At 40.0% G+C, this 26,961-nt stretch overlaps 1 protein-coding gene across 1 annotated transcript in view; it reads left to right on the forward strand.

The window, feature by feature from the left end:
- Positions 1 to 21,433, forward strand: part of TARS1 (threonyl-tRNA synthetase 1) — a 35,593-nt gene extending 14,160 nt beyond the window's left edge. The window contains exons 9-19 of the mRNA XM_063453962.1: positions 1,027 to 1,173; positions 2,616 to 2,714; positions 4,285 to 4,451; positions 5,069 to 5,231; positions 6,588 to 6,725; positions 8,243 to 8,320; positions 16,206 to 16,306; positions 16,487 to 16,591; positions 16,934 to 17,006; positions 18,553 to 18,667; positions 21,048 to 21,433. Coding sequence (XP_063310032.1) covers positions 1,027 to 1,173; positions 2,616 to 2,714; positions 4,285 to 4,451; positions 5,069 to 5,231; positions 6,588 to 6,725; positions 8,243 to 8,320; positions 16,206 to 16,306; positions 16,487 to 16,591; positions 16,934 to 17,006; positions 18,553 to 18,667; positions 21,048 to 21,196 — 1,335 coding nt within the window. The 3' untranslated portion in view covers positions 21,197 to 21,433. The remainder of the gene's footprint in view (positions 1 to 1,026; positions 1,174 to 2,615; positions 2,715 to 4,284; positions 4,452 to 5,068; positions 5,232 to 6,587; positions 6,726 to 8,242; positions 8,321 to 16,205; positions 16,307 to 16,486; positions 16,592 to 16,933; positions 17,007 to 18,552; positions 18,668 to 21,047) is intronic.
- Positions 21,434 to 26,961: the final 5,528 nt, after the last annotated feature.

Here is a 26,961-nt window from a genome sequence, read left to right on the forward strand (position 1 = left end):
TGTTTCACATTAAGTACATGCATATATACTATTTATTGTTTTTTCTCTGGGTTTCTTTTTTTCTTCTTTTTTTTAAATCAAAGTCCTAACGGCAATAAAGCCCACTGTTTTTTTAAGATGGAATGCCGTTAAAGGATTAAAGCATTAAAATTTAAGGGATTTACATCTGTCCCTGCTAGATGGTCTGTCTTGTTTGAATTGGGAGAAGAAAGTTGATAGCGGATAGGACAGGAACCTTTAATAAACCCAAATTCTGACAATCCACAAAAAACACTTATGTATTTACACATACTGATCTTCACATATCTAATTTATAATTGCACTGACAGGCATCATATACACCATTGGGTCCTCATACCTTGAAACATTATACATAGATTGTGCATTCACACACATACATACATACATACACATTGTGTCAGTCTACCCATATATCTCTGCACTGCATTCACGTAGACTTCATGATACAAATAAGCCTTGCATTAAAGAAGCACTATAGTAATGCAAAACTGTATTCTTAACACTAAAGTGTAACTCTGCACCCCCACTCCCCACTGGCTCCGCTTCTGTCTTTTCTGACATGCGTCGCACATGCATTAGCCCTGCCTCATAGGAAAGCATCGAATCAGTACTTTTCTGTGGGTGGACTTGACACTGGACGTCTTCGTCCAAAGCGTGCGGATGTCTACTTTGTGTCCCAGAACTAAACTGTGTGAAACAGCAGCAAGCGCCTCTAGTCGCTGTCTTGTAGACAGCATTTAGACGCAATCTTAACCCTGCAATATAAATATTGCAGTTTCTCTAAAACTGCAATGTTTAATATTGCAGTTTTAAGAAGACAGAGACAGTGCATCCAGATCACTTCAATGAGATTATGTGATCTGGGTACCCATAGTGTCCCTTTAAAACCTAAAGCCATCCACATGCATTTGAGGTATAGAACAAATTTTAGCTGTGCAGCTAGCTCAGGACTTCGTGCCCTGATTACTGTGTTACTCTGTTTTAACCTCATATTTTTTTCCCCAGAACTCCTCCACCTACTGGGAGGGTAAAGCAGATATGGAAACACTGCAGAGAATTTATGGAATTTCCTTCCCAGACTCCAAAATGCTGAAAGAATGGGAGAAATTCCAAGAAGAGGCCAAAAACCGAGACCATCGAAAGATTGGAAGAGTGAGTTCAGCCAGTCTTGGTTCAGTGGTATTTTAATCCCTTGACATTCTAGAGGGGGGATTTAACTATAAATAGGACAATTACAAAAAAACTTACAGGAACAATAGGTTGAAGAGGTCCCTGCTAAAATGAGCTTACCGTCTATAGGAGGTGTGGGGGGTGGTAAAACACAATAGGACAGGAAAGGAGAGAGTAGAGTGCTGCCCGTTAGGAAAGAGCAAGAGACAGGTATGTGAGGTAGAGGTTACTCTGGGAGGCCGTAAGCTTTCCTAAAGAGATGGGTTTTAAGGCACTTCTTACACGAGTGGAGACTAGGGGACAGTCTGATGGGGGTAGGCAGGCTATTCCATAGGAAGGGAGCCGCCTGCTAGAAGTCCTGCAAGCGTGAGTTGGCTGCATGCTTGCGAGCAGCGGACAGGAAATGGTCACGGAGAGAGCAGAGACACCGAGAAGGGGCATACCTATGGATCTGTGAAGAGCTATAAGAGGGGCTAGAATTGTTCATAGCCTTATAAGTATGTGCTAGCACTTTGAATTGACTCCTATAGGATACAGGAAGCCAATGTAAGAACTGACAGAGGGGTGAGGTGTGAGAGGACCGACTAGAGAGGAAAATCAGTCTGGCGGCAGCATTCATTACAGACTGTAGTGGGGTAATACGCCTTTTGGGGAGACCAATCAGGAGAGGGTTACAATAATCCATGACAGAAATTACTAGAGCATGGGCTCCTTAGTAGCATCGTGTGTAAGTATGGGGCGGTTGTAGGGCTATGTTTTTAAGATGGAATCTACAGGACTTGGTAACATACTGGATGTGAGGCTCAAAGGTGAGGCCAGAATCAAGTATGACGCCAAGATAGAGTGCTTACAAGCATGGGCTGATGTGGATACAACTAACTTAAAGGGAGAGTGAAGGAGGAGTATCAGTATTAGGAGGAGGAAAGACAAGGAGTTCGGTTTTAGAGAGCTTGAGCTTGAAAGCGGGAGGACATCCAGTCAGGGATGGAAGAAAAGCAAGCAATGACACGGTGCAGGACGGCAGGGGAGAGGTCCGGGGAGGAGAGGTATATCTGGGTGTCATCAGCATACAGGTGGTAGTGGAATCCAAAAGAGGCAATAAGTTTGCCAAGAGAGGCAGTATAAAGAGAAAATAGAAGGGGACCAAGGACAGAGCCTTGGGGGACTCCAACAGAGACAGGACGAGAGGAGGAGGTATCATTAGAAAAGGAGACACTGAATGAGCGTTGGGAGAGATAAGAGGAAAACCATGAGAGGACGGAGTCACAGAGACCGAGTGATTTGAAGAGTTTGAAGAAGGATTATAATGATTACCATATCCTTTATAAACTTACATATTTAGAGGCTTTTGATTGTAGAATTTCTTATAATTACATTTATTCTACTACATCGGAATTAATGTGTGCGTTTCTATATTGTCACAGGAACAGGAGCTTTTTTTTTTCCATGAGTTGAGTCCGGGAAGCTGTTTTTTCCTCCCTAAAGGAGCCTATATTTATAATCAACTGATCGACTTTATCAGGGTAAGTAGTTTTTGAAATGTAGTCAAATTGCTCTTACTTGCTTGTCCTTGAAGGAAAGACTTCCTTCTGTTGTTCCTATCATTTTAAATATTTACAGCTGGTAAACTAGGACAGGCCATAATAGTCATTTCTAGTATTCTTGACCATCAGGATTTATTGGGTGCCAAAGAGTTATATAAACTAGTTTTACACTTATGCCAGATCATGCTTCTAACTTTTGCAAAGTGTCACTTTGTCACAAAATTCAACCTTTTTTTCTGAGAAATGCATTGAAATTTGTATTTTTTTTTCTAATATACGCTAAAGCGTATCCCATCACATTAGCCATGCTGAATTTATTTTTTAGTTAGGTCTATTGACAATAGTAGCCCGCTGTCCTATGTTGTGCTATTGCATCTGGGGGTTTGCAGTTAACTCTTTAGTGGCACATCGACATTGCAGATGGGTTTTCCTAGCTTCTTGGAGTGCATTACATATCTGTCTTTTGACTTATGCCCTCAATGTGTGCCCAGTAACTGAAGTAATCCTTTGGCAGTGTTATAACTGAGCAAACCACTGATATCAGTGGAATACCTGCTCTGGTGGTTGTAAGATGCTCAGAAATTAGAATCCTTGTGATGTTGAGTAGTTTAATTTGCTTTCCTAAACTCAAAGAGTAAAACCAAAAAAATTTAACGGCTCCTGCTAAAAGTATGTTGTAGCTGTTGATCAACTACCGTATATACTAGAGTATAAGCCGAGTTTTTCAGCACATTTTGTGTGCTGAAAAACCCCAACTCGACTTATACTTGAGTCAGTGTCTGTATTATGGCAATTTGCATTGCCATAATACAGACTGGGGGCTGTGGGGGCTGCAGAGCGTTTACTTACCTCTCCTGCAGCTCCTGTCAGCTTCCTTCTCCTCCGTGCCGGTCCGTTCAGCACCTCTGTCAGCTCCCAGTGTAAGTCTCGCGAGAGCCGTGGGGTCATAATGCGGCTCTCGCGAGACTTACACTGGGACTTGCAGAGGGAGCTGACCGGACCAGCGCGGAGGAGAAGGGAGCTGACAGGAGCTGCAGGAGAGGTAAGCAAGAGCTCTGCCAGCCCCCTCCTACACAGTGCCCATCCACTGGACCACCAGGGAGGGAGAGCCCTCCTCCCTGCCATGTATCAAGCAGGGAGGGGGGACGAAAAAATTAATACAAATATAAATAATAATAAAAAATACACACACTGCACTCATACACACACACTGCATTCATTATATACACACACACTGCATTCATTATATACACACACACTGCATTCATTATATACACACACTGTAAATAAATATTCAATTTAATATAATTTTTCTGGGATCTAATTTTATTTAGAAATTTACAAGTAGCTGCTGCATTTCCCACCTTAGTCTTATACTCGAGTCAATAAGTTTTCCCATTTTTTGGGGGTAAAATTAGGGGCCTCGCCTTATATTCGGGTCGGCTTATACTCGAGTATATATTGTACTTTCTTTTCTTAGTTTTGTGGAGATTGGGTATTTTTAAAAATGCTTTCCACCACTTATTTAATTTTTTTTTTTACTTTGTAGCAAGAGTACAGGAAGCGAGGTTTCCAAGAGGTGGTCACCCCAAATATTTACAACAGCAAACTGTGGCAGACCTCAGGACATTGGCAGCACTACAGTGAAAACATGTTCTCATTTGAAGTTGAGAAGGAGATCTTTGCTCTCAAGCCAATGAACTGCCCTGGACATTGGTATGGAACCCTACACACTTTGTTTATCTTCATGTTACAGGCAAAGCCTGAAATCAGCAGTTTGATACAATGATTAGATATTGTATAGACTACCTGCTCTATGCCCAAAGAATGGTTAAAATCGAATTGCTAAAAATGGGAAGGAATAGAAAAGGGGAATGGAAAGGAAGCGAGTAGAAAGAAAGGAAAAGGAATAAAGGGACTATCCAGTGCCAGGAAAACAAACTAGTTCTTATAATTATTTTTTTTGGATACATTCCACTGATGGTATCTAGAATTCCTTGATGACATTATTTTCTCTTAATATCCTATGTATATTTCTTTTTTTCCCCCTCTCTCTTCACATAGGGATGGTTAATAAGACCGTTATATTCTATTTTCTAGGGCTCCTTTCTAACCCCTGGGCCATAGGCAACTACCTATGAGCACTTTATGGTGAATCCTGCTCTGAGATTACTTGTATCCAATGTAACATACCACTGTGTATAAGTAAAACGCCTAGATGTGTGCAGTCCCTTTTTACTTTGTGTTATAGTTTGTTTTATTGACCGGTTGTAAATTTAGAGACTCTTAATAAAATAGTAAATAAAGCTGATTTCATGTACACATTTATCTAGTCTAATGTTTGATAACCGCCCTCGCTCTTGGAGAGAGCTGCCCTTGCGGATGGCTGACTTTGGAGTTCTTCATCGTAACGAGTTATCGGGGGCCCTGACAGGACTGACCAGAGTAAGACGGTTTCAGCAGGACGATGCACACATATTCTGTGCCATGGAGCAGGTAGGGAACGCAGACTCCATGTGAAGATGCAATGATATTAAACTTCTTTACGTAGTATTGTGAACATTAAATAAAATATCCAAGGCTCTAATAGTAGGTTGGTTACATGCCTAGATGATCCATATTTTCACAATGCTATGAACTGGTATTTGCTTACTGCATTAGAAAGGGTCTTGACTATATTGTACAAGTAAAAAATGTAGATTGTATTTATTCTCACAAAAGGAAGCAAAGTCTTAAATTTGCAACATTTCAAATTAAGCATGCTACACAGTTGCGTCAAGTCTTCACAAGATGCCTTCATCAAGTTACAGAACTAGCACCTTCCAATTTATATCAAAGGGTAGAGACTTCATTTTTTAAAGGGTTACTCCAACCACCACGAAAACTTCAGTGATTTGAAGGGGTGATGGTGGTAGGAGTATGTATGTGCAGTGTTTCTGCTTGAATAACAGAGCATCCAGAAAATTATTGTTAATTGTGTGCAGGGGGCTAGCTGTACCCCTGGCACACGTGACATTGGCAGCCTAGAACGTTGCTCCCTCCTGCATCTCTCTGGTGCACACAGACCTTTTTTTTTTTTTTTTTTTAAGCAGTCTAAATGGTCCAATCACAGGCTTCTCTATAATTGGCATCTTAACACTAAATCACTGCTTGCTTTTACTGTTTCTCATACTAGAATGACTTATAGACTCAAAAAAGGGCTTCTGGGTAAATCAGAACTGTACATGTGTAAAGGACACCCTCAAATGTGTGTCTTCACGGTTTCAGGTGACTGGGTAATTGATTTGAAAGCCTTTCTTTATACTAGTCTGTTTCACAGTATGACTGAGACAAATCCATTAAATTTCCTGTTAATGGGAATAGTTTTTCAACGATCACAATTACTTGACTTTGACAAACTGTCTGCTGTCACGTTATTTTTATAGCCAGTTTCTTTTACGTATGGTTGCTTTTTTTATGATCATATAAGGGAAATCTATACAGTGAGGGGAAAAAAGTATTTGGTCCCCTGCTGATTTTGAAAGTTTGCCCACTGACAAAGAAATGATCAGTCTATAATTTTAATGGTAGGTTGCTTCTGTGGACAAAATCTTTGTGCAGCAGTTTTAAATAGTAGTGTAAATTGTACACAAGAGGGAACAGTCTGTAATCAGTATGTACAATGTATTTGTGCAATTTTTAGTTGTATTGTGCCTTTGTGAGCATTGTACGGTTGAACCATTACTACTCCAGTAATCCATGCAGTGTGAGCTACCTCTTCACTGTCCACTAACGGAAAGCCAGTGCAACATCCCTTCATAATTCTAAAACGCAATTAGTTACCAACGCTTAATTTTACTACTTCAACTTCAGATTGAAGAAGAGATCAAGAGTTGTCTGGATTTCTTACGCTCTGTTTATGACGTCTTTGGATTCACGTTCAAACTGAACCTCTCTACCCGTCCAGAAAAGTTTCTTGGGGACATTGAAGTGTGGAACCAAGCTGAGAAGGTAGGACCACACTGACTGGTTTATATGTGTTTATATTGACCAAGTAGTCAAAAACTCTACTGTATGCTCATCTCACTTGGGGTGCGGCACTTCTAGCTGGCTTCACTGTTGGCGTATTCGTTTGGATTTTCTCATTAATTAAATGATTGCTAAACCTTGGTACTCCTGCTGTTGTGGACTCACTCATCCAAATGACTTGCAAAGGATGAAAAATGTAGTCCTCAACAGCTGCAGCACAAGAGGTTAGTCATCACAGTCCTGTTTTACTCATGGCAAATGAAATGTGTTAATGTGTTTGGTATCCTTTAAAGCCTCATTAGCTTTGAACAGCTGCCTCAATCTGTTCATAGTGAGCAATGAGCCAAGTTCATAGCTTTAAGTCATGTGATGCATTTATCTAGCAGTGATAAATGGAATGCATCTATAGGCTATTGCTAAGACTCAAAAAGGTTTATTCACTAACCTGTAAATTAAAAATAGAATTTAAAAATTTAGGTTAAAATGTACCCCGTGGCTGAGATCATGAAATTTGATGAAATTGGCTCCAATCACCATCTCCTAGTAGAGATGCATTGAATCATTGCCTCTCTTTGGAAAGCGTTCAGCATATTCAGGCAGAGTGTGGAGACGCTGAATGCCAGTGCTGCACGCTATGCAGCACTGATCCAGGAAGCACCTTTAGTGGCAGTCTGAGTGACAATGTCTCTAGGCAACAATGTTATTACTGTAATTTCTCTGAAAAGCATTGCTTACATTGAAAATGTAACACAAAGAAATGCAGGAAAAGTATTGTGTTACATGTTCTCTCCTCAGAGGGTTTGAGGGTTACCTTCTGTTGGGCCGCTGCCTACCTTACTTCAATTTTATTAGCGCTGACCCTTTTCTTATTTTTCTAACATTGAAAAGCCTGCATGGACATGCTGTAGACACCAGAGCAACTACAATAAGCTGTAGTTGTTCTGGTGAACACAGTGTCCATTTAACTTTGCAATAGGGTTTTATTTTCACCATAGCTCAGCGTTAAGTCACTGTACCCTCAACTTTGACGGGAACTTAGAGTTCACTTTTTAAGTGAAAATAGGTGAATTAAAACACAACTGGCTTGGATATTGTTTTCCAATTCATCAGGTTTGGCATTAATGTTTAAATTCACATTGAATTCCTCACAATTTTACTGAATTACCCTGCAGAAGATTCACAAAATTGAAGAGTCCTGTAGTACATAGATCTCCTATTTTCAAAATGGATGTCTTCGTTCAGCTGATGTGCTGACTGGGTATTTCTATACTGTGTGTAAGACCCAAATAAATTAAAGGACCAGATCTCTGATGGGAATATAACTCCAAGAGAATGCTATTCATTGTTGATTCTGTAACGTCCTTGTCTATAGTATACTGTGCCAAAGCTGACATCGTTTGCATCCTCTCGCTAAAAGTTCATTTGTGGCGCCTGAAGATAATTCACATCTTTATTTCATACCATAATCCAAATTCTCATAAACAATATTTTATTTTCAGCAACTTGAAAACAGTTTGAATGAGTTTGGAGAGAAGTGGGTGTTAAATCCAGGAGATGGAGCATTCTATGGGCCCAAGGTTGGTTTTCATATTTTTTTTTAATTTAATTGCATACTATGTGTGTATATACAGTAATTTTTCCTTTATTTTCAGTGTTTGTGTGCTGAGGATTAAAGTATGTTATGTGCCTAGTTAAATACTTTTATTTATTTATTTTTATGTTTCATGTCTCTCCATCTGCCTTTGTCGTGATCTTAATCACTACCATTTTCTATAACACTCCTCCATCTTACACCTTTAATCTGCCCTACCAAATCCCTATGCACTTCCTTTCCACTGTAACCCTGCCATAACCCTACTACATGCTTCAGTACATCCCCATCACCCCGGCTCTGTCACATCGTTCCCCGTCACCCCGGCTCTGTCACATCGTTCCCCGTCACCCCGGCTCTGTCACATCGTTCCCCGTCACCCCGGCTCTGTCACATCGTTCCCCGTCACCCCGGCTCTGTCACATCGTTCCCCGTCACCCCGGCTCTGTCACATCGTTCCCCGTCACCCCGGCTCTGTCACATCGTTCCCCGTCACCCCGGCCCTGTACCATTGTTCTGCCTGTCCCACATTGTTTTGGACATCCCCAACACTACAGATCTACCTGCACCTACTCTTCTTCACAATTCTGTCATTTCTTTATGCAATTCCTTTTCACCGCAGCTTGGGCTCATTGTTCTGCAATTTCCCATCACCACAGCTCTGCCGCATCTCTCTGCTCAACTCTATAACCGCAGTCCTATGACACCGTTCTGCACTTCATCTTAAACAGCCTTGCCATTTTGCCGTGTACTTCCCAACAACCATAGATCTTGCACCCATGCCTCTTTATGTTCCACTGCCGTAGACTTTCTGCATTACTTTGCACTTTTCATAACCCTCCGTCACCGTAGCCCTCTTGTATCCCTCTCAACCTCTTTATCACCATAATAAAATACTACTCATCTCTTTCTTTCTGTTACTGCTTCTCTTTGCGTAACATTGCTTTTGGTCAAACTTTATTTACGCCAGAAAAGGGTAAACCGAGTACAAAACAGAGTACAGTGGAACCTGCATTCCTATATATGTGTAGCGTTGCAAATGCTTTCAAAGTCTCCTATAGTGTATACAAACCTCATTCACTGGCATTTAAAACATACCAGATAGTAAAATCCGTTTCTACATGTTATTTAGAGGATGGTGTAGTTCCTTGACCAAGCACAAGAGGGCATTCTATGCGTTATGGATGGATTATTTTAGACATAAATAAATTAACAGGGTTTTGCTCTTATGCTCTGTATATTTATCAATAAATATATTTAAACTCCAGGAAAATCTTTCCTTCATGTTCTCTTTCCAAGTGCCACCATCAGAATGCAGTCCGTTCAGGACTTGTTACATTGGGCTACTTACTAAAGTGAGAATTGTAAGTGAATTTCAAGTTTAAGGCCAATTAGCTGAGCTATAGAAGCATAGCGGATTTAGAGATTTTTCTCCAGCTTGTCTATTTGAAGTTTCAAATTCACTTTCAATTCCTGGTAAATCTCACTTTGGTGAATAAACCTGGTTTAGTTATAGCTGAATGAACTTTGACACAAGGTTCCACTTTATTTAACGCCCAGCTATTCATATAATTCCAGTCTGTTTCAAGACACGACAAATTCTATGGAATAATGCTTGTTTCCAATATGGTGGATTTATACAGTGAGAGGTTCCAAGAGCTGCTGCAGGAATGTCTAAAATTGATTGTATTCTCCTGGATATTGGCACCTGGAGACTAAATTAAAGGCTAACAAACCAAACTGATGAAATACAATTTTGCTTATTCGTCTGTGTGGATCTACCATCCTCCCCCCTGAATCTGATCTAGTGTCAACATCAGTGTGTTTTGGTAATTTATTCTCTAACTTTCTGTATTTTGAGGTTTACATCTAGAATACTGTTTTTTTTTTTTTGTTTGGTTTTTAAGAGGTAAACCACATCAGTTGGTGGAGTTTAACGTTGTATCCATCTTCATTTAGATGGTCAATGCTGTATTTTCTAGTAGGGATTTAATTTGGCAGCAAGGCATCCAGCTCTCCACTATGCAGCAAATAAAAGCACAGAAGAGAATATTTACAAGTGTCATTATTTATTCAAGAAGATTTATAAAAATAAAAAAAAAAGAAACTTTAAAAGAACACTCCAAGCACCTTACCACCTCAGCTCTCTTAAGTGGTTATAGTGCCAGAGGTGCTCTGGCGCCCCACTAGTGTAAGCTGTTGAAACTGTTTTTGAATGGTTTGACTTCCGACTTTGGGTGTGCTGGATGCCACTTCCCACCTTCACTACTAATGTCGAAGAACCAGTCGCTTCTAAGCAGGATGCAGAGTTTAGCTCATTGGCTGATCTTGAGTGGTTATGGTGCTCGGAGCTTTTCTTTAATTTTGTAGTGATATTTGATGCTGGTTTATTTTAGTTGTGTCCTTTTCTCAAAGTCCAAATCTGGTTCCTGCCATCCCTGCAGTTATAAGTACTTACATGTTGACATTCTTTGGTATCATAATGTTATGCTCCTAAGAATTGGATTCATAACTTTGTACTCCAATCCTGGTGAACAGGTCTTCTCTGGTACCTCGTCATAGCCACCATACAGCTTCAAGACATGTCCGATTGTTCAAAAACCATAATCTTTAGTCGATAAGCTCTGGATGTTTTCTGAACCATATTCCTCATACTGTCTAATCAGCTTAAAAGTTGCCTGGGCATCGTTGAACTATAGTTCACAAATATGCGTCTGTGCCATAAAGGCTCTAGAACATTTTATGGCTAATGATCACGGCATGATGATTGCCTTAGGGATTTTACCATGGTATTTCACACAAAAAAATAATTGCATTCTATTAATTGCCTTGCAGGATGTGATAAAATAAGACAAGTTTACGATTTTTATTAAACCCAAACATACTATAATTTTATTAGATTTTTTTTGCTTATTTGCAACTTAAAATAAAAGAGGAAGTTATTTCAATATTTCTTAGATCATTACAAGTAGCCGAGAGACTGTCCTCAAGGGACAGCTTGTGTGGACCTGAATCTAGATCGCTTATTGACTCATAATAAAATATATTGCACTTTTTGACGAATAGTTTTCCGATTGCATGAAAGCCTTTGCTTGAGTAACACGCTACATCCCTCTGGAATTCAGAGTATATGAGAGACTGTGCATTTGTGTTCTGCATTTGCATAGCTAAAAACAATCAAACAGTGGTCAGTTAATAAGCATGGATATGCTTTGTAGTTAAGAGAGACTAGTCAACACATGCCAACCAGAATACAAATGAAATGAAATTGCAATAGCACAGCTTAACATTGAATTCATGAATCCAAACCCATATCATTCTCCTGTAGAATGATACACTGTTAAAATGTAACTTTTGCGCCAGTAAATCTAAAGAAAATGTGGGTAACAAAGAAATTGCAGTTTAAAAAAAAAAGAATGGATTGTAATATGTGGATTTTGCTAAGAAACAGAATAAACTAAGGCTAACTAGATTGATTTTTTTTTTTGTGTGTGTGTGGAATATGGTCCATTAAATATGTCATTATTTAAATCAGTCCAGTAACGTATTGTATCTATGATGGGATTGTCCTTGTCTACCTTGGCTCCAACACAAGTGGCAACTTTTTCACTTGGGTCCTAAGGCAGCCACAACCGTACTGAAGAATTGGAAGACTTAGTGATATCAGTAGGCTAATGCGTGCCCTCATTGTGTACAGAATTTCGAGTAACAATATTTCTAAACCCAACAGATGCACCGCATCAAGTTTTCAGCATTATAGGCACCCAGACCACTTCAGCTTAATGATGTGGTCTGGGTGCCTGGTCCAGCTAGGGTTAACCCTTTTTTCTATAAGACTGCTATTCTTTCTAGAAACTGCTATGTTTATAAATGGGTTAATCCAGCCTCTAGTGGCTGTCTCATTGACAGCCGCTAGAGGCGCTTGCGTGCTTCTCACTGTGAAAATCACAGTGAGAAGACGCCATCGTCCATAGGAAAGCATTGTAAATGCTTTCCTATGAGACTGTCTGAATGCGCGCGCGGCACTTGCCGCGCATTCAGCCTAGAAGGAGAGCTCCCCACCCGGCGCTGGAGAAAGAGGTAAGTTTAAACCCTTTCCTCTCCATCCAGCCCGGCGGGAGGGGCTCCCTGAGGGTGGGGGCACCCTCAGGGCACTATAGTGCCAGGAAAACGAGTATGTTTTCCTGGCACTATAGTGGTCCTTTAAACCAATTTAATTGTGTATTATATTTGGGAACTAGAAGGTGATTTTTTTTATTACTTTCGGACACCACTAAATCCTTCTTTGGAGCTTTATGATGGATGTGCTCCAAGAGGATTCACAAACTGATTTACTTCTCTTTTGAGTTATATTTGCTGCTTAATTGTTTTTTCACAAATACATGTATTCATGGTGTTTTACTAGAAGCAGTCACACAATATCCTAGCTACAAGGTAAGATTTTTAAAGCCTAAAAATACATGCATTAGTAGTTATACTACACACAGCTATACTTCCGTTAGACAAGCACCTGTAGGTGGCACTGTTGTAACACTACAAACACCATCCCTGATCCACTGTAAAGGACACCTTTATTGCACTAGAGACTCTATTTTCAAGGACTTTATCCTTTTTAAGAATATATAATAACTTTCAAGGATTGCGGCATACTCGTTTGCATTAAATTTTTTTTTTTTTCATTGCATGAGGTGACTTGTTCCCAAACTATATTTTTGGTGTATGCCTGTTCTAACCTGTGAATGTTTGAAAAATTGATATATGTAACTTTTAGATAAAAAAAGTGAGTGTTCTGGATTTATAACGACATTGCTGTATAAAATACTGAACCGTGAAGCAACCGACCTGAATGGCCGCACGCCAAACGAGCTCTCCAGCAAAACAGCACATTGGGCCTGATAACGAGGACCCAGCTGAACAAAACCGGCATAAACTGACCCACAGACTACCACTAACGACATGGGTCGTAAAACTAAAAAACCGAAGCCCGACAACCCACGGCAACATCAAAGTATAGGAGACATGTGGAAACACGCGCTGGGCGCCCAAGGCCCAAACATGGCCGCTTACGACGGCTACAGCTCGGAAGTATCCAACGACTTTACCACAGAAGCAGAGATGGTGACTCCACATATGGGGATGCCACCCCGCCAGTCACCTCCCAGATGGAGTGTCCCTTTAACATTAAAGAAACTAAATCAGAATGCACAAAATATAGGGAGGGCTAGGTGGGAGTGCATGGAAGGAAGATTAAGCGGGGAACAGTGCTCCGGCCAGTCGTGTCACGTGTGCCCGGCATGCAACCTTTCCCTGGAACAAAAGTGCAGGTTACTCTGTATGTGCGTTTAAAGCAGAAATTGTGCACATACACACTCCTACCACCATGACCACTTCTAAAAGCAGAAGTGGATGGAGGAACCCTCTAATAGTAAGGTGACATCTTAACAAAAGGAGTTTCCATGTTTCCAAAATGGTTCCTCTGCTTTTATGGCCACCATGCCTTATACCATTCATAATGCAGTCACAACAGGTCAATGTGTTGGAATGGGGTGCAAGAAATGCATTCTTTCCCGCGGCATGCAGTCACCAATCAGATTTAGCATCAAGAGTGGGGACCTTTTTCTCATGTTGCTGTCAGATTCTTTACTTGTTAGGTAGATTGGAGAATCCCATGATCTCTCTAAGATCTCTCATCCTCCATTTGAGACTTCCCACTTTTTTACATAGCTCTGGTAAGTTGTATAAACACGGATACCACATTTAAAATAATGAAAGCAAAAATTAAAAGTTTTGTTCCCTATTCTCTGAACCCAGCGTCTAAGCTAGAAGAAAAAAAAAAAAGACCACCTTGTCAAACGGAGCAGTAAGGAATAGGTGTTTTTAACACTTAACTTACCTTTCAATTGCTCTTACCTATTTGGCCTATTATCTACTTGACAGCTCACTAACTGTGCTTTAGCGTTGTTGAACGTGTAAATACCATTTAACTTGTAGTGGAGAAATGGACACGATTAAATTAATTGTGTAAAGTAACAAACGGAATGGATTTACCAGGCAAGATGAAGTACGTACAACAACGCTAGAGGGATGTGCTCAGCTCAGGGGCTGTCAGATAGATAATCGTGCTATACATCAATGCACAGATTGTATACATTGTCGCATCCACTAGAAGCTTTTAGATATTATTTACACATTATGATTAGGCTTCTAAAAGACTGGTTTTGACACAATCATTTGGGGGGATTAAAATGTGACTGCTTATTACATTTTTTTTAGTCTTCTTATTAAATTTAAATTTAACCTTCAACCCATTTATTTTGGCAACAAATCCCTTGCTTCTCCCCCTTCACATCCATTTCTGTCTTTTGCTAATCTGTTCTTTAAAGAATGCTGAAGATTCCATATTCCTTTCAATACCTGTAAAATAATGACAGTCAGTACCAAGTGAGATCGATTATTTTTCCCATCATGCATATATTAAATCAATGACACGTGACATAAAACCACTGTTTGCACAATATGTTTCTCTCGCAGTTGGGGACTTTAGAAACTCTCCAGGGCTTTGTTGTGTGGCAAATGATGTTACCGACCCCTCGTTAAAGAACACATTCTGTGTTTGACTTTAAAGTAAAATGATTGATTTCTTTTATTTTCCTCTGCGGAATGCAAGCATTGAGAATCCAGATAATGAACAGCCTGTTTGCCGTGATTCCGTTGGGATAAACTCAATCAAGAAAGACTTGGGTGAAAATATATTGCTTTTGTCAGTGGAAACTAGCAACAGATAATTAAATTACCAAGATATTTAAAAATTTTTGCTACTCCTTTAAATACTTTTTGCTTTGTTTTCTTTTTCTCTACTTTACCCCTAATAAGAACGTTTTTAATATGTATGTATGTTCTATCTATCTATCTCTCTCGATAGGACTCCAAGGTATTTTTAGGAAAAATTAAAGTTCTTTTATTCTATCGACATTTCAGTTTTACAATAATAACTTTCTTTCATTAAGATATATAATATATATACTTTTCAACATACTATATTTCTCTCGGGTGTCAACAAAATATGTGTTGGTTACATATATCTCTTGTGGGATGTTATACGTTCATGCTGATGTGCAGTAGAGATACCATACACGGTGTATAATTGCCACTTCTCCTGAAAATCTGCTTTACGCTTGCTAAAGTCCACTTCCCTAAGAGCTAACCCTCACAGAGTATACACAAACTGTCTTGTTGTAAATTGTAGCATTGACTTTATCAGTACTGTAGCATTAACCCCTTAAGGACACATGACATGTGTGACATGTCATGATTCCCTTTTATTCCAGAAGTTTGGTCCTTAAGGGGTTAAAAAGTTACTTTGTAAAAAAAAAAAAAAAAAAAGTATTTAGCCCCTTAACCCCTTAAGGACCAAACTTCTGGAATAAAAGGGACTCATGACATGTCATGTGTCCTTAAGGGGTTAAGGACCAAACTTCTGGAATAAAAGGGACTCATGACATGTCATGTGTCCTTAAGGGCTTAAGGACCAAACTTCTGGAATAAAAGGGAATCCAGACATGTCATGTGTCCTTAAGGGGTTAAATACTTTAGTGGGTTAGGTAACTCCAGAGGTTGTGGACTACATCGCCCTTAATACATTGCCAACATTTTGGATGTAAAAGCATTATGGGAGATGTAGTCTAAAACTTATGGAGTGCCAAAGGTTGCCTACCCCTGTACTAGGCCTTTTACCATAACGTAAAAGAAAAAGTCCTATAATTTGCTCTATAATGTACTTGCTGTCAGACACATAGTGATACTGACCTTGAGTTTTATTCTTAGCACACCAATCCATATGCTAAAATGCTGCTGTACACTTTCTCTTTTAGATTGATATCCAGATTAAGGATGCGATTGGAAGATACCACCAGTGTGCTACAATTCAACTGGATTTCCAGCTGCCAATTCGATTTAACCTCTCATACGTTAGGTCAGTGGGAATACTAAATTAGTGCTTTGGGGAAAGTTGACCATAAATATGCACATTTTCTAAGCAGGAAAAGTCACTACATTGGAAAATACATTGCCCTATTCAATTACTTTAGGCTATAATTTTTAAATCTTCCAGCTTGGTGAATAAATGTTAAAGTCTTCTCTTTATCTTTTGTAGCCCGGACGGCGATGACAAAAAGAGGCCAGTGATTATTCACCGGGCCATCCTGGGCTCTGTGGAACGAATGATTGCTATTCTTGTTGAGAACTATGGAGGGAAATGGTAATTTAAACTATTTACACTGCATTTAATGTAATAAATTTCCTCTTTTTGATGATAGAGCAGCTTGATCATATGTAAGGTTTAATCATTCGTGTTTAAGACTTTTATGCACTTTACCCTGATTTTCCTCTCTTCGTACATCTCACTGTTATTATTTACTGCACATATTTAATATGTTACCAGTTGTGATTCATGGTATCATAGATATTTAGCCAGTTGCATCAACTGCCTATCTGCACGAAAACCGCCTTTTATCGGCACCAAAAGTCTGTGTTTTGTGATTAAAACACAAATTTTACTTTATTTATTAATCCTGTTAACATGATGCTGTTCATTTTACAGGCCATTCTGGCTCTCTCCTCAGCAAGTGATGGTGGTACCAGTGGGGCCAACTTGTGATGAATATGCCCAAAAGGTCAGACCAGAAATTTGTATTTGTTATCTCAAACATTTGATATTTGTCTTGATCACACTTAAACTTTTTCCTGCGAGATTTTGAAATGCTGATTAGTTTAAACATTTTAAACTATTTCACCTGAGTATAGGTTCACACCTGAACTTGTGACTTGTACTGATAAACGCATGTGAGGATAATAGCCAATCAGAATCTGTACTTTCAAAATATTAGCTGCTTACCTCTCACCATTCCCCTGGTATATAAATATATATATATATTCTACTTTTTTGATAATGTTAAATTCTGTGTATCTATAACCTCTTAAAGGACCACTATAGGCACCCAGACCACTTCAGCTTAATGAAGTGGTCTGGGTGCCAGGTCCAGCTATCTTCTTTAAAGATAGCAGTTTCCTTTAAGGACCAATGACAAACTTATTCCGTCAAGGTTGTCCATGCTGCTGGTAACTGGGAGCCTCAGGTATCATTTTATTCCTGCGGCTTCTCTCTGTCAGCTTGGGCGAGAATTAATGGTGGCCCCAGACTGACCGATGCTCTGTTTAAATCCCCTCTTGTTAAAATGCAGTGTGAGCAGAGTTAAGTCCCTGCTCACACCAGGGAGTTACAGGTATCACTGTAAGTGGCATTGATTGACAGGTGAGCTGCATGCTGAACTCAAAGGGAGACAGTAGTGTAAGTAAAGTTCAATCCCTGCTCACACCATGAAACCCAGGTATCAATAGAGCTCAAAGCAGACAAATGCATGTTAAAGGGAGGCACTAAGTCCAAAAAGTCCCAGGAAAGCAGCTCTACACATAAATCAGAAACTCCTCACCAGAAGGAAAAAGTAAAAAAAAATCAACAAAATGCAGGGATGGGTTTAGTACTAGAACTACAGTGTGATGTGATTATGGTGCCAATAATGTCTCTTTAAAGTATATAATGTCTCCACTAGTTTAACTGCAACGTTCGGGTTAAAAAAAAACCTTTTAATAAATCTGTCTTCGATGTGGGATAACCAAGAAAGGGATTACCAGCTGCGGATTTGCCCTCAATGCATGTCTGCTGGTGATAGAACCTGACTGAAATTATCATAAAGAGGAATAAATCTTTATCTGTCTTCATGCAAAGCCCTTTATTAAAGAACAGTTCCCAGCAAATATGCTGAAATGTTATAGTATCACAGAATGTTAATGTGAGATTACTGCAGGTTTTAATTGTGTGCAATTTTGTCATACTTATATGCACTGCGTGTTACTGTGGCTTGTGGTGCTATCGAGCTCTGTGATTTACTCCCACACAAAGTATTCTGTATGCTTAGAGTTATAATGGGTAGAATAGTGAGTACATAGTTATTTGAGTCTCTACAAGGCACTTTTGCTCCAAAAAAATGTCTGGACGATATCACTTAGAAGGAGGCAGAAGTATGAATTTCCAGAATTCAGATTATAGGCAAGAAAGTTACATTTCCCCAATGCTATTGACAATCTAGTGCTTTAACTTAATTTTTTTTTCTGTCAATTTTATTTTTTATTGTTGATGTATCGTCATTTTGCACCGTGTAGGTCAAGGAGCAGTTCCACCATGCTGGCTTCATGGCAGATGTCGATCTGGATCCAGGCTGCACTCTCAATAAGAAGATCAGGAACGCACAGTTGGCTCAGTACAATTTCATTCTCGGTAAGAGGCCATTTGTCCTTATTATTTCAGATGAATTGTTGACATCTTCTTCTTAAAAATCGAAATATTATTTCAAACCTTAGATTGGTACTAGTTTCGTACTGGAAACATTTTCTGGTTTAGATTTTTTTTTTTTTAAGTTTTGTCTTGTTCGTTATTTTGTGTTTCTATACATAGTATACATTTTTGCCATTTTTCTTTGAGGAATTATTTCTCACGTGTTTTGAATAGTCTCATCTGACAGCTATATGTGGTTTGCTATACCAGCGTGTGGTAGAAACACTTATTTTAGTCTTACAGAGATCAGCGGCTTCCAATCTATTTCCATACATTTCAATATGTCTGTGCATGCGAACATCAACTTCCAACTTAGATATTTTTTTTACCTCCCTTGTGAATACTGCTGTGCTACGCTATAACACATTTTCCCCGTTTTACAGACCTTAATTACTCAAGTTCAGTTTTTATAAAACCCCAATTTTAAAAAGTTCCAGCTTTATAAACAAAATAAGCAAAAGCTCTCCAAACTTGTTTTCAGTTTTACTGTTTCACGGAAAAACATTTTAATTCATTTTCCAATCGATTCAATACCGCTAGAAAGGTTTCCACGTGATCTACAGAAGCTGCTATTAAAGTCTATGGGACTTTTGGTTATTAAATCATTTGGATTTTTTTCTAACAGTTCTAAATCATTTAGACAGCTTATTAAATCGATGCCTTGGTTTAACAGAGGAAGCTGCCCTCATTTTACAGACTGTGCATTTACTGCTCAGTAACTACGCATTTCATTCTAGCTCTTTTCTGATTGGATGAATCTACCAAGTAGTTTAGTTTATGAAAATATAGATGTGATGTTTAGTGGGTCCATTAGATTTATTCTCCAGTCTCTCTCTCTCTCTCTCTCTCTCTCTCTCTCTTTAAAGTAATGAGAACTAACTTTATAGTAAATGTGATTTGATACAAACATCAGTTATTTGTTAAAGGGACACTATAGCCACCAGATCAACTACAGCTTATTGTATTTCTTCTGGTGAGTAGAAACATTCCCTTCAGGCTTTTTTCTGTAAACACCGTCTTTTCAGATAAAATGCATTGTTTACATTACAGCCTAGTGATAACTCCATTAGCCACTCCTCTGGTGGCTACTAAAGGTGCTTCCTGGGGCAAGTGCTGCAGAGTAAGCAGCACTGCAATTGTGTCTCCACCCTCTGCATGCAGACACTGAACTTTCCTCATAGAGATGCATTGATTCAATGTATCTCTATGAGGAGATGCTGATTGGCCAGGGCTGTGTTTAAATCATACTGGCTTTGCCCCTGATCTTCCTCCTTGACAGTCTCAGACAGTCCTATGGGGAAACATTGTGATTGGCTCAGACCACCACTTCTGATGATGTCAGCTGTTTCAGAGGCAGACAGGGGCAAAGCCAGCAGCCTCAGACTTGAATACAAGTAAGATTTTACTATATTTGGCGGGGGGGGGGGGGGGGCAGGGGGCTAGATGGTGGTTTTAATACTATATGTTCAGGAATACATGTTTGTGTTCCTGACCCTATAGTGTTCCTTTACGGTTTTACTAAACATTCTATGTGTGGACTAAAATGCTCCCAAAAACAGGAGATAATAGTTGCGAGTTGTTCTGTTTGGGCACATTTGTTATGGATTATACTGTCTTCTGATTTATCATAGCTCTATTGATTTAGGAGGGAGATTGTAACTTTATTAATTTATACATACATACTAGTTCTGGAGGTACGGCAGTACCAGGACAGAGCATGGATTGGACAGCGATAGCTGTTTCTCCTCCCTGTTCCAAAAAACAATTTTAATAGATTGTGGTATAATTGTATCCCTATTGAAACCAACCATTTGTAATTCTTATAGTGAAAGTACTGTCTCATGACTTTTGAGTCTTCTCCTTTTTAGATGCTTGACAAAAATATGATAAAGTGCTCTGTTTTCCTTTTTTTCCCTCTTTTTTTAGTTTAAACTCTGTAGTTTAACAGCAACGCAAACAGGTATAATATTTGACATGGTACCGGTTTAGGGATCCTAGTAAGAGATCTCTAAATAGAACTCAATGATAACCTGCTTAATAAAAGTTTGAAGGATAGGAGCTTGAGAGAGAGTAGATTTAGAGAAAGATTTGCCGATACCTGTCTGGAAGAAAAGCTAAAATCCATAATTAAGTTCTAGATTCTGTCTACTGTGACTCTTCTGCTGGATGGTGTCCTTTTGTCCTGTTCATAGATTGTTTGGATTCTTAAAGGTCGAAGGAAAATGTTCTGTCCTTGATGCTGTGTGTGTCAGCCACATATGCATATATAATACCAATCTGTTTAAATGTTTTACATTTGTTTACTTATATATATTTTTTTTAGTGATTGGAGAAAAAGAGAAAACCAGTGGAACAGTAAATATCCGTACAAGAGATAACAAAGTACACGGCGAACGTACAGTTGAAGAAACCATTGCGAGACTTCTTCAACTCAAACAGTCACGAAGCAAACATGCAGAGGAGGAATTCTAGTTACTTTTTTTTTTCCAGCTGAAGAAAGACAGAAAATGTTTAAAAAAGTTGTTCATCATAAATTTGAGATACCACTAACTGAGCCAAAAAAACAAACTATGTATTTTGTCCAGTGCTTGTTAAAAATAAATACTGTTCTCAGGGGCAAAGGAAAAAAAAATTCTGAATGGATCGTTATCGTGCATATTGTCTGCTCTTTTCCCAAATGTTACAAAACAGTCTATTGATTTATATTTTTTTTTTTTTTTTTTTAATTCTTTATTTTTGCAGTGCTTATAATGGTTACAGGCATACATATGGTACCCCAACGGCATTCCATACGTTGAATTCAAAGCATCAGTTACAGTGGGTAGTAGATAGACAATGCACCTTTTTTTTTTTTTTTGGTAGTACATAGATAACAAGCTGATAAGTATTGCATTATTGTTTATCATGCTAGGTTAAGTTTGCGTTTAAGATTGCGTGTAACTCAACCAGTCACCCATCGGGTTGTAGTTATGGTACAATGACGGCAAGTTATGACACAGAGATTGCTGATCCATGTATAGAGATAGTGTGAATAGGTTAAGCTTATGCTACTAGGTCTGGTCGTATACTAAACATAAGAATATCTTATTGTGATTTGTGGTTAGCAGAGTAACAGGCTCTGGTTGAGTGGTAGTATGTGAAAGACTGCTTAAAATTAGGAACGTGTTATGAAACAGGGAAAACAATTACAGTGTTCAAGACATCCAGCTATGCATATTGGTGTACAAATATTAAGAAAAAGTAGATAAAGCAAGAAGAGAGAAAAGAACAGAAAAATGTGAGGTATCAAGCATTACTGGTTCAGTCCAGTCCACCCCTCTCAGCCGATGCCGGCTATGGAAGCTTGACAGGTGGGCCGGGGATAGTAGCAGTTCTTAGTGTGTACTGGAGTTGCCGCTACCCTGCCGTGGACATGGTGGTCGCCAAGCTTGGGTCGTATGCCGGAATTCCAACCCAGCTGTGGGGGAGCGTGGCGTCCAGTTGTCGGGTCTCCTCTCCTGCCCCGGAGCCTTGTGAGAGCTGGTGCCTTCCTGCCACGAGCCTGGGATCCGTATTGGTCCAGGGTCGTCCCTTTCGGGATAGTGCGGTGAGTTTTGGTCGCCCAGCTAGGTCGTCGTTTCACTGCTCTCCGCCTGTGTGGCCGGCACTTTTGGGTATTGTGCCCAGTTACTCTCGGCCCGGGAAGGCGTGTAGTGTGGGATTCAGTAGCGTGGAGCTTAGTAGTGCCCTGAAGAGGAGGGGGGTCTTGCTGGTGTGGGGATTTGCGCTGGGTCTTAGGGCGGCCTGCTTGGTTGTCTCGCTCCAGTGTGGGCGAAGGTGGGTGTGTGCACCCAGTACGTGTGGCCTTGCGGCCTGCCATACCGGCTATCGGTGGCTGCGCGGCCGCCTGAAAGGCCAGAGATGGGCGCTCGTAGTGGCGTCGGCGGGTGGTTGGCCTAATCCACGAGGCCACAAGTTGTGCTGCTCGCTGGTAGGTCACCCCTCTGTCCAACAGTGTTGTGCAGAAAGTCAGACACAGCTGGTCTAGGGCTTCCAGAGGATGGGGTGTAGTATGGCTGACCTCTTTCTTTTTCCATGCTCCCCGCTGGACGGCCATTTTGGCTGGGCCTCAAGTGCTTTGTGGGATTGCGAGTTGTGTGGTCGGTACAGCTCGCTCACAGTTTTAGGGTGCTTGGTACAGTCGCTTGATTGATTGTGCCGGGATATCCCTCACCGGCCAGGGGGGGTGAACGGGGTCTTGGGGATTACAGCGCTTTCCGCCGAGCCGCTGGCGGGGAGGTCGGCCGCCTCTCCCGCGCCTGCACCCGTTGGTAGGCCGCAACCCTATCTCCGCAGCAGGTCGCCTCTCCGAGTCCGGCGATCCGGCTAACTGAGCCTCGGGGGTCTCACCGCTACTCTGCTGTGTCAGATTGGTAGGTTCGGTGGGATATTTTCAGGTACACGTCGTTTATTTGCCGGTTCTCGTACGGAGCTCCGGTTTGGTGCGACCAGTCTGTTCGGCGACCAGGCCCCGCCCCCTATTGATTTATATTTTTATATTGCACATCCTTTCTTTATTCCTTTTGTCTTCTAATTCTGACTTGTTGGTGTATATTTTTTTCAGTTATGTTCAGTGTCCATCCAGCTGATTTATAACAACCAACACTTCTAAACACAATGTACTGTGGATTATTCAAAACACCTAGCAGCACGAACAAGGTTCTTCTCCTCTTACATAGATTAGAACAAACTTTCATTCAGTAAAATGTCAAGGCTTTAAACATATTGCTAACATTACTAATAAAGACATGTATGTGTCTTTACCCTGTTCTAATTTTATTTTTGTTGTAATAACTGTTTTGGACTCTTAAGGTTTTCTGTCTACTTTTTCCTGTATAGCAACATCTCACATGTGAACAATTGCAAAATCACTTGGGTAATCATAAAAAGAATGTTCTAGTGAGCATTCATACATTTAATTTTTTTCTAGATAGACTTGGTGGTAGTGACTAAGTATATATCAAAGCTGCTTATACAGGAGAGAATTAAATTGCATCTCAGTTGGATAGATGTATAAGTGTCAGTAGGAGAAAAGTGCAATTTTGGTGAAAAATAGAAAATGTGCATCAATCAGCAGGAAAGGTCCATTGGTTTCCATAGTGATTGATACATATTTAGAAATTTGTATGCTGTACGTTTTTATAAATAGACGCTGATTTTGTTTCCTAAATGTATAGAACTGTGTGTGTTTTTCATGCTCCGAGACGATAATGTTAAAGCATAGTTTTATAATGTACAAGTACTTTTCAGTGTGCTTTGTTCTCTTATATGAGATTGCTGATACAGGGGCTTGGACAGGGTGATTCTAAAACATTATTTTTTTATTTTTTTTTCTATTTCAAAGTGCTGTATGGCAAGTATAGCATTTTCTGTGTGCTATGATCATATTACTGAAAGTCTCGGATGTCTTGCAGACTGAAACAGAATTTAATACAGAATTGCCCTGTATTTGGCTCCATACATTGTGCTCTCAATCCTGAAGTTTCAATCCCACCAATTAAAAAGGACCCCACCGTGCAATGGAGATAATGTTATCAAGCTCGGTTCCGAACTCTTTTCCCACACACCATATTTTGGTCAAAACAATTAACTTTTTGTTTTTGTCCAAGCACCATAATCATTACAATGTGTGCGCCTGTGTTTGCAAATGATACGGACATTAAAATTAGATAAGTCAATATCGTGTAAGGAGGGTATTACTTCGCTGCAAAGGGGATTGGATAAATTGGGGGAATGCTCAGTGAAGACAGCATTTAATATTGATAAATATAAAGTTACGCATGTTGGGTTTAGGAATGCACAAGTAACTTGCACTAATTGCAACTGAATTTGGGAAAACGATAAATGAGGACTTTGGAATAACTATAGCCAGAGTAACTGGACAAAATCTGGTGAAAACGATCGCAATCCAACTGCAGTGCTAGCTGGCAAATACTCTAAAACCCTCTGTGGGGTGAAGGTTTATGTATATGGCTTATCAGTGTTTACTAGCCAACTGCCGCATGACAAAAAGTATAAACCCCCCAAAAAACCTTATGGGGTCATATAACCATAATGGATGTAATGTATCTCCATAAGTCACCACATCACTGTGAAATGATGGGTGTACATACTACTCCCCTTTGCCTCCAATTGTAGGCATTAGGTGGGGACCTTATGTCTGCTCCCCTGGTTCCCACCCATGCTGGCGGGTGGGGGCACTCATATTTAAAAAAAAAAAGAGGGTGGGCTTAGTCCTAGTGTCCAGGCCCCCACCAATGCCGATCAGTGGGAACCCTAACATTTACAACAAGGGGGGCAATCTACTGTCACATCCCTCAGCCCCACCCATGCCTGTAGGTCTTGGCCACAAAATAAATAGGAGAACTATTGTCCCATGTGTGGCAGGCGGGTGCCTTAAATAGCTATTCAATAGGGGGTGAGCATAACATTGTCTCTACCCTCAAAATAATAGTAACCCCTGTGGGTGGCCAGAAGTCCCCAATCCCATAGCCAGCCCCCAAAAATAAAGTCCATACCCCCATCACACTAATTCTAATTTTTGTGAACCATTTAAAAATAATTTCAAACCAACCAATCCGATTGCTCTGACAGATCTTTCTTCTCTCAAGACTTGGCTGTCAGATGCTGTTATTGGTTGGCTTGAATATATTTAAAATGGTTCACAAAAAAAAGAGAATCTGTAAAGCATATTCTATATTTTCCAGTCCTGTGTATGTGTATGTGTGTGTGTGTGTGTGTGTGTATATATATATATATATATATATATATATATATATACACACACGAATGATTGAGTAATGCAAAATAAATACATATTTGGTTTTATAAATCTTAACTTTAGCTTAATAAAGCAGTTTTTGTGTATAGATTATGCCCCTGCAGTCTCACTGCTCAATTCTCTGCCATTTAGGAGTTAAATTACTAGTCACACAGCCTTCCAAACACTTCCTGTAAAGAGTCATCTAATGTTTAAACTTAATGGTGTTACCTATAGGCTCTTGCCACGGCCGCATCAAAGCTTACCCATAGGAAAGCTTTGAATCCCTGCTTTCCTATGGGGGATTTGATGATAGGCATTCTAATGCAAAGTGTGAGAAAGTGCAATGCTTTCTGAGGTAGTAAAACTCTGGAAACATCTCTAGTGTCTGTCTGGAAAGCAGCCACTAAAGGTTGAGTAAAACTTGCAATGTAATAACTGCAGCTAAGATAAATATTCCTATGAGTATTCTCATATGCCTGTCTACCCGGGATGAAACTGACCTTGTCAAGATGAATATACTTTGAGAGAATATGACTCAGGTGTGAAGTAAGGAGTTTTGCAAAGCGTTTGGCATCAGTGTTAAAGAGAAATACGTCTAAAGTTATCAGGGAGGTGAGGCTTGTTAGATTTAAGTATAAGAGTAATAGTAGCAAGCAAAGAGTCCTCATGAAAGAGGTTGCCATCAAGCATGGAGTTAAAAAGGAAATCTTAGTGCAGGAAAGTGTTGTTGTAAGCAGCTGTGATTCCATCCTTAATTAGGTTTCATTAAAGAATGAAGTACAATCCCTCTCTGAAGGATGACGAGTCCTCCAAAGATCCACTATATTACGCACCTGAATCCAAGTGGCAAAAGAGTTTATCTCTGCTGTATAAGTTGGGTGGATGAGATTAACCATGTCTCTGAGTGATTAATTGGGTGGCAGAGCACAGCGTTAAAATCACCTCCAATAATAAGAGAACCTTCTTTATAAGTATCCAAAAATACAAAGAGAAATTACCAAAATTCCATATCTAGTGTAGTAGGAGTATAAACACAATTCAAGGCATTTGGCCAGGACATGACTACAGTCCACCCCAGATAACTAAAAATGACCTAACATCAGAGGGCCTAGCCTGAGCATGTCAAACCTGTGGCCCACAATTAATATATTTGTGGCCCGCCTGCCCTGGGGCTGCGACCAGCTGCAACACAGGAAAGATATTTCCTGTCTGATTCTTGCCTTCCCTCCCATTGGGGAGGGTGGAGTGTCTGTCTGTCTGCAGAGCAGGCCAGCCACTCCCCTTCCCACCTGCTCGCAGTGCCAGAGGAGCATCTGCCCTGCTTGCAGAGAAGAGCAGGACTGGAACTGGAGGACGGGTGGCTCATCTTAAATTAGAAGAAGAAGGGCTTGGGGGATCTTCCTGTGTTTTGTGTTAAATTGGGAAAAGGGGGCAG

Source organism: Pelobates fuscus, chromosome 5 (genome assembly GCF_036172605.1).
Source record: "Pelobates fuscus isolate aPelFus1 chromosome 5, aPelFus1.pri, whole genome shotgun sequence".
NCBI classification, from domain to species: Eukaryota; Metazoa; Chordata; class Amphibia; order Anura; family Pelobatidae; genus Pelobates; species Pelobates fuscus.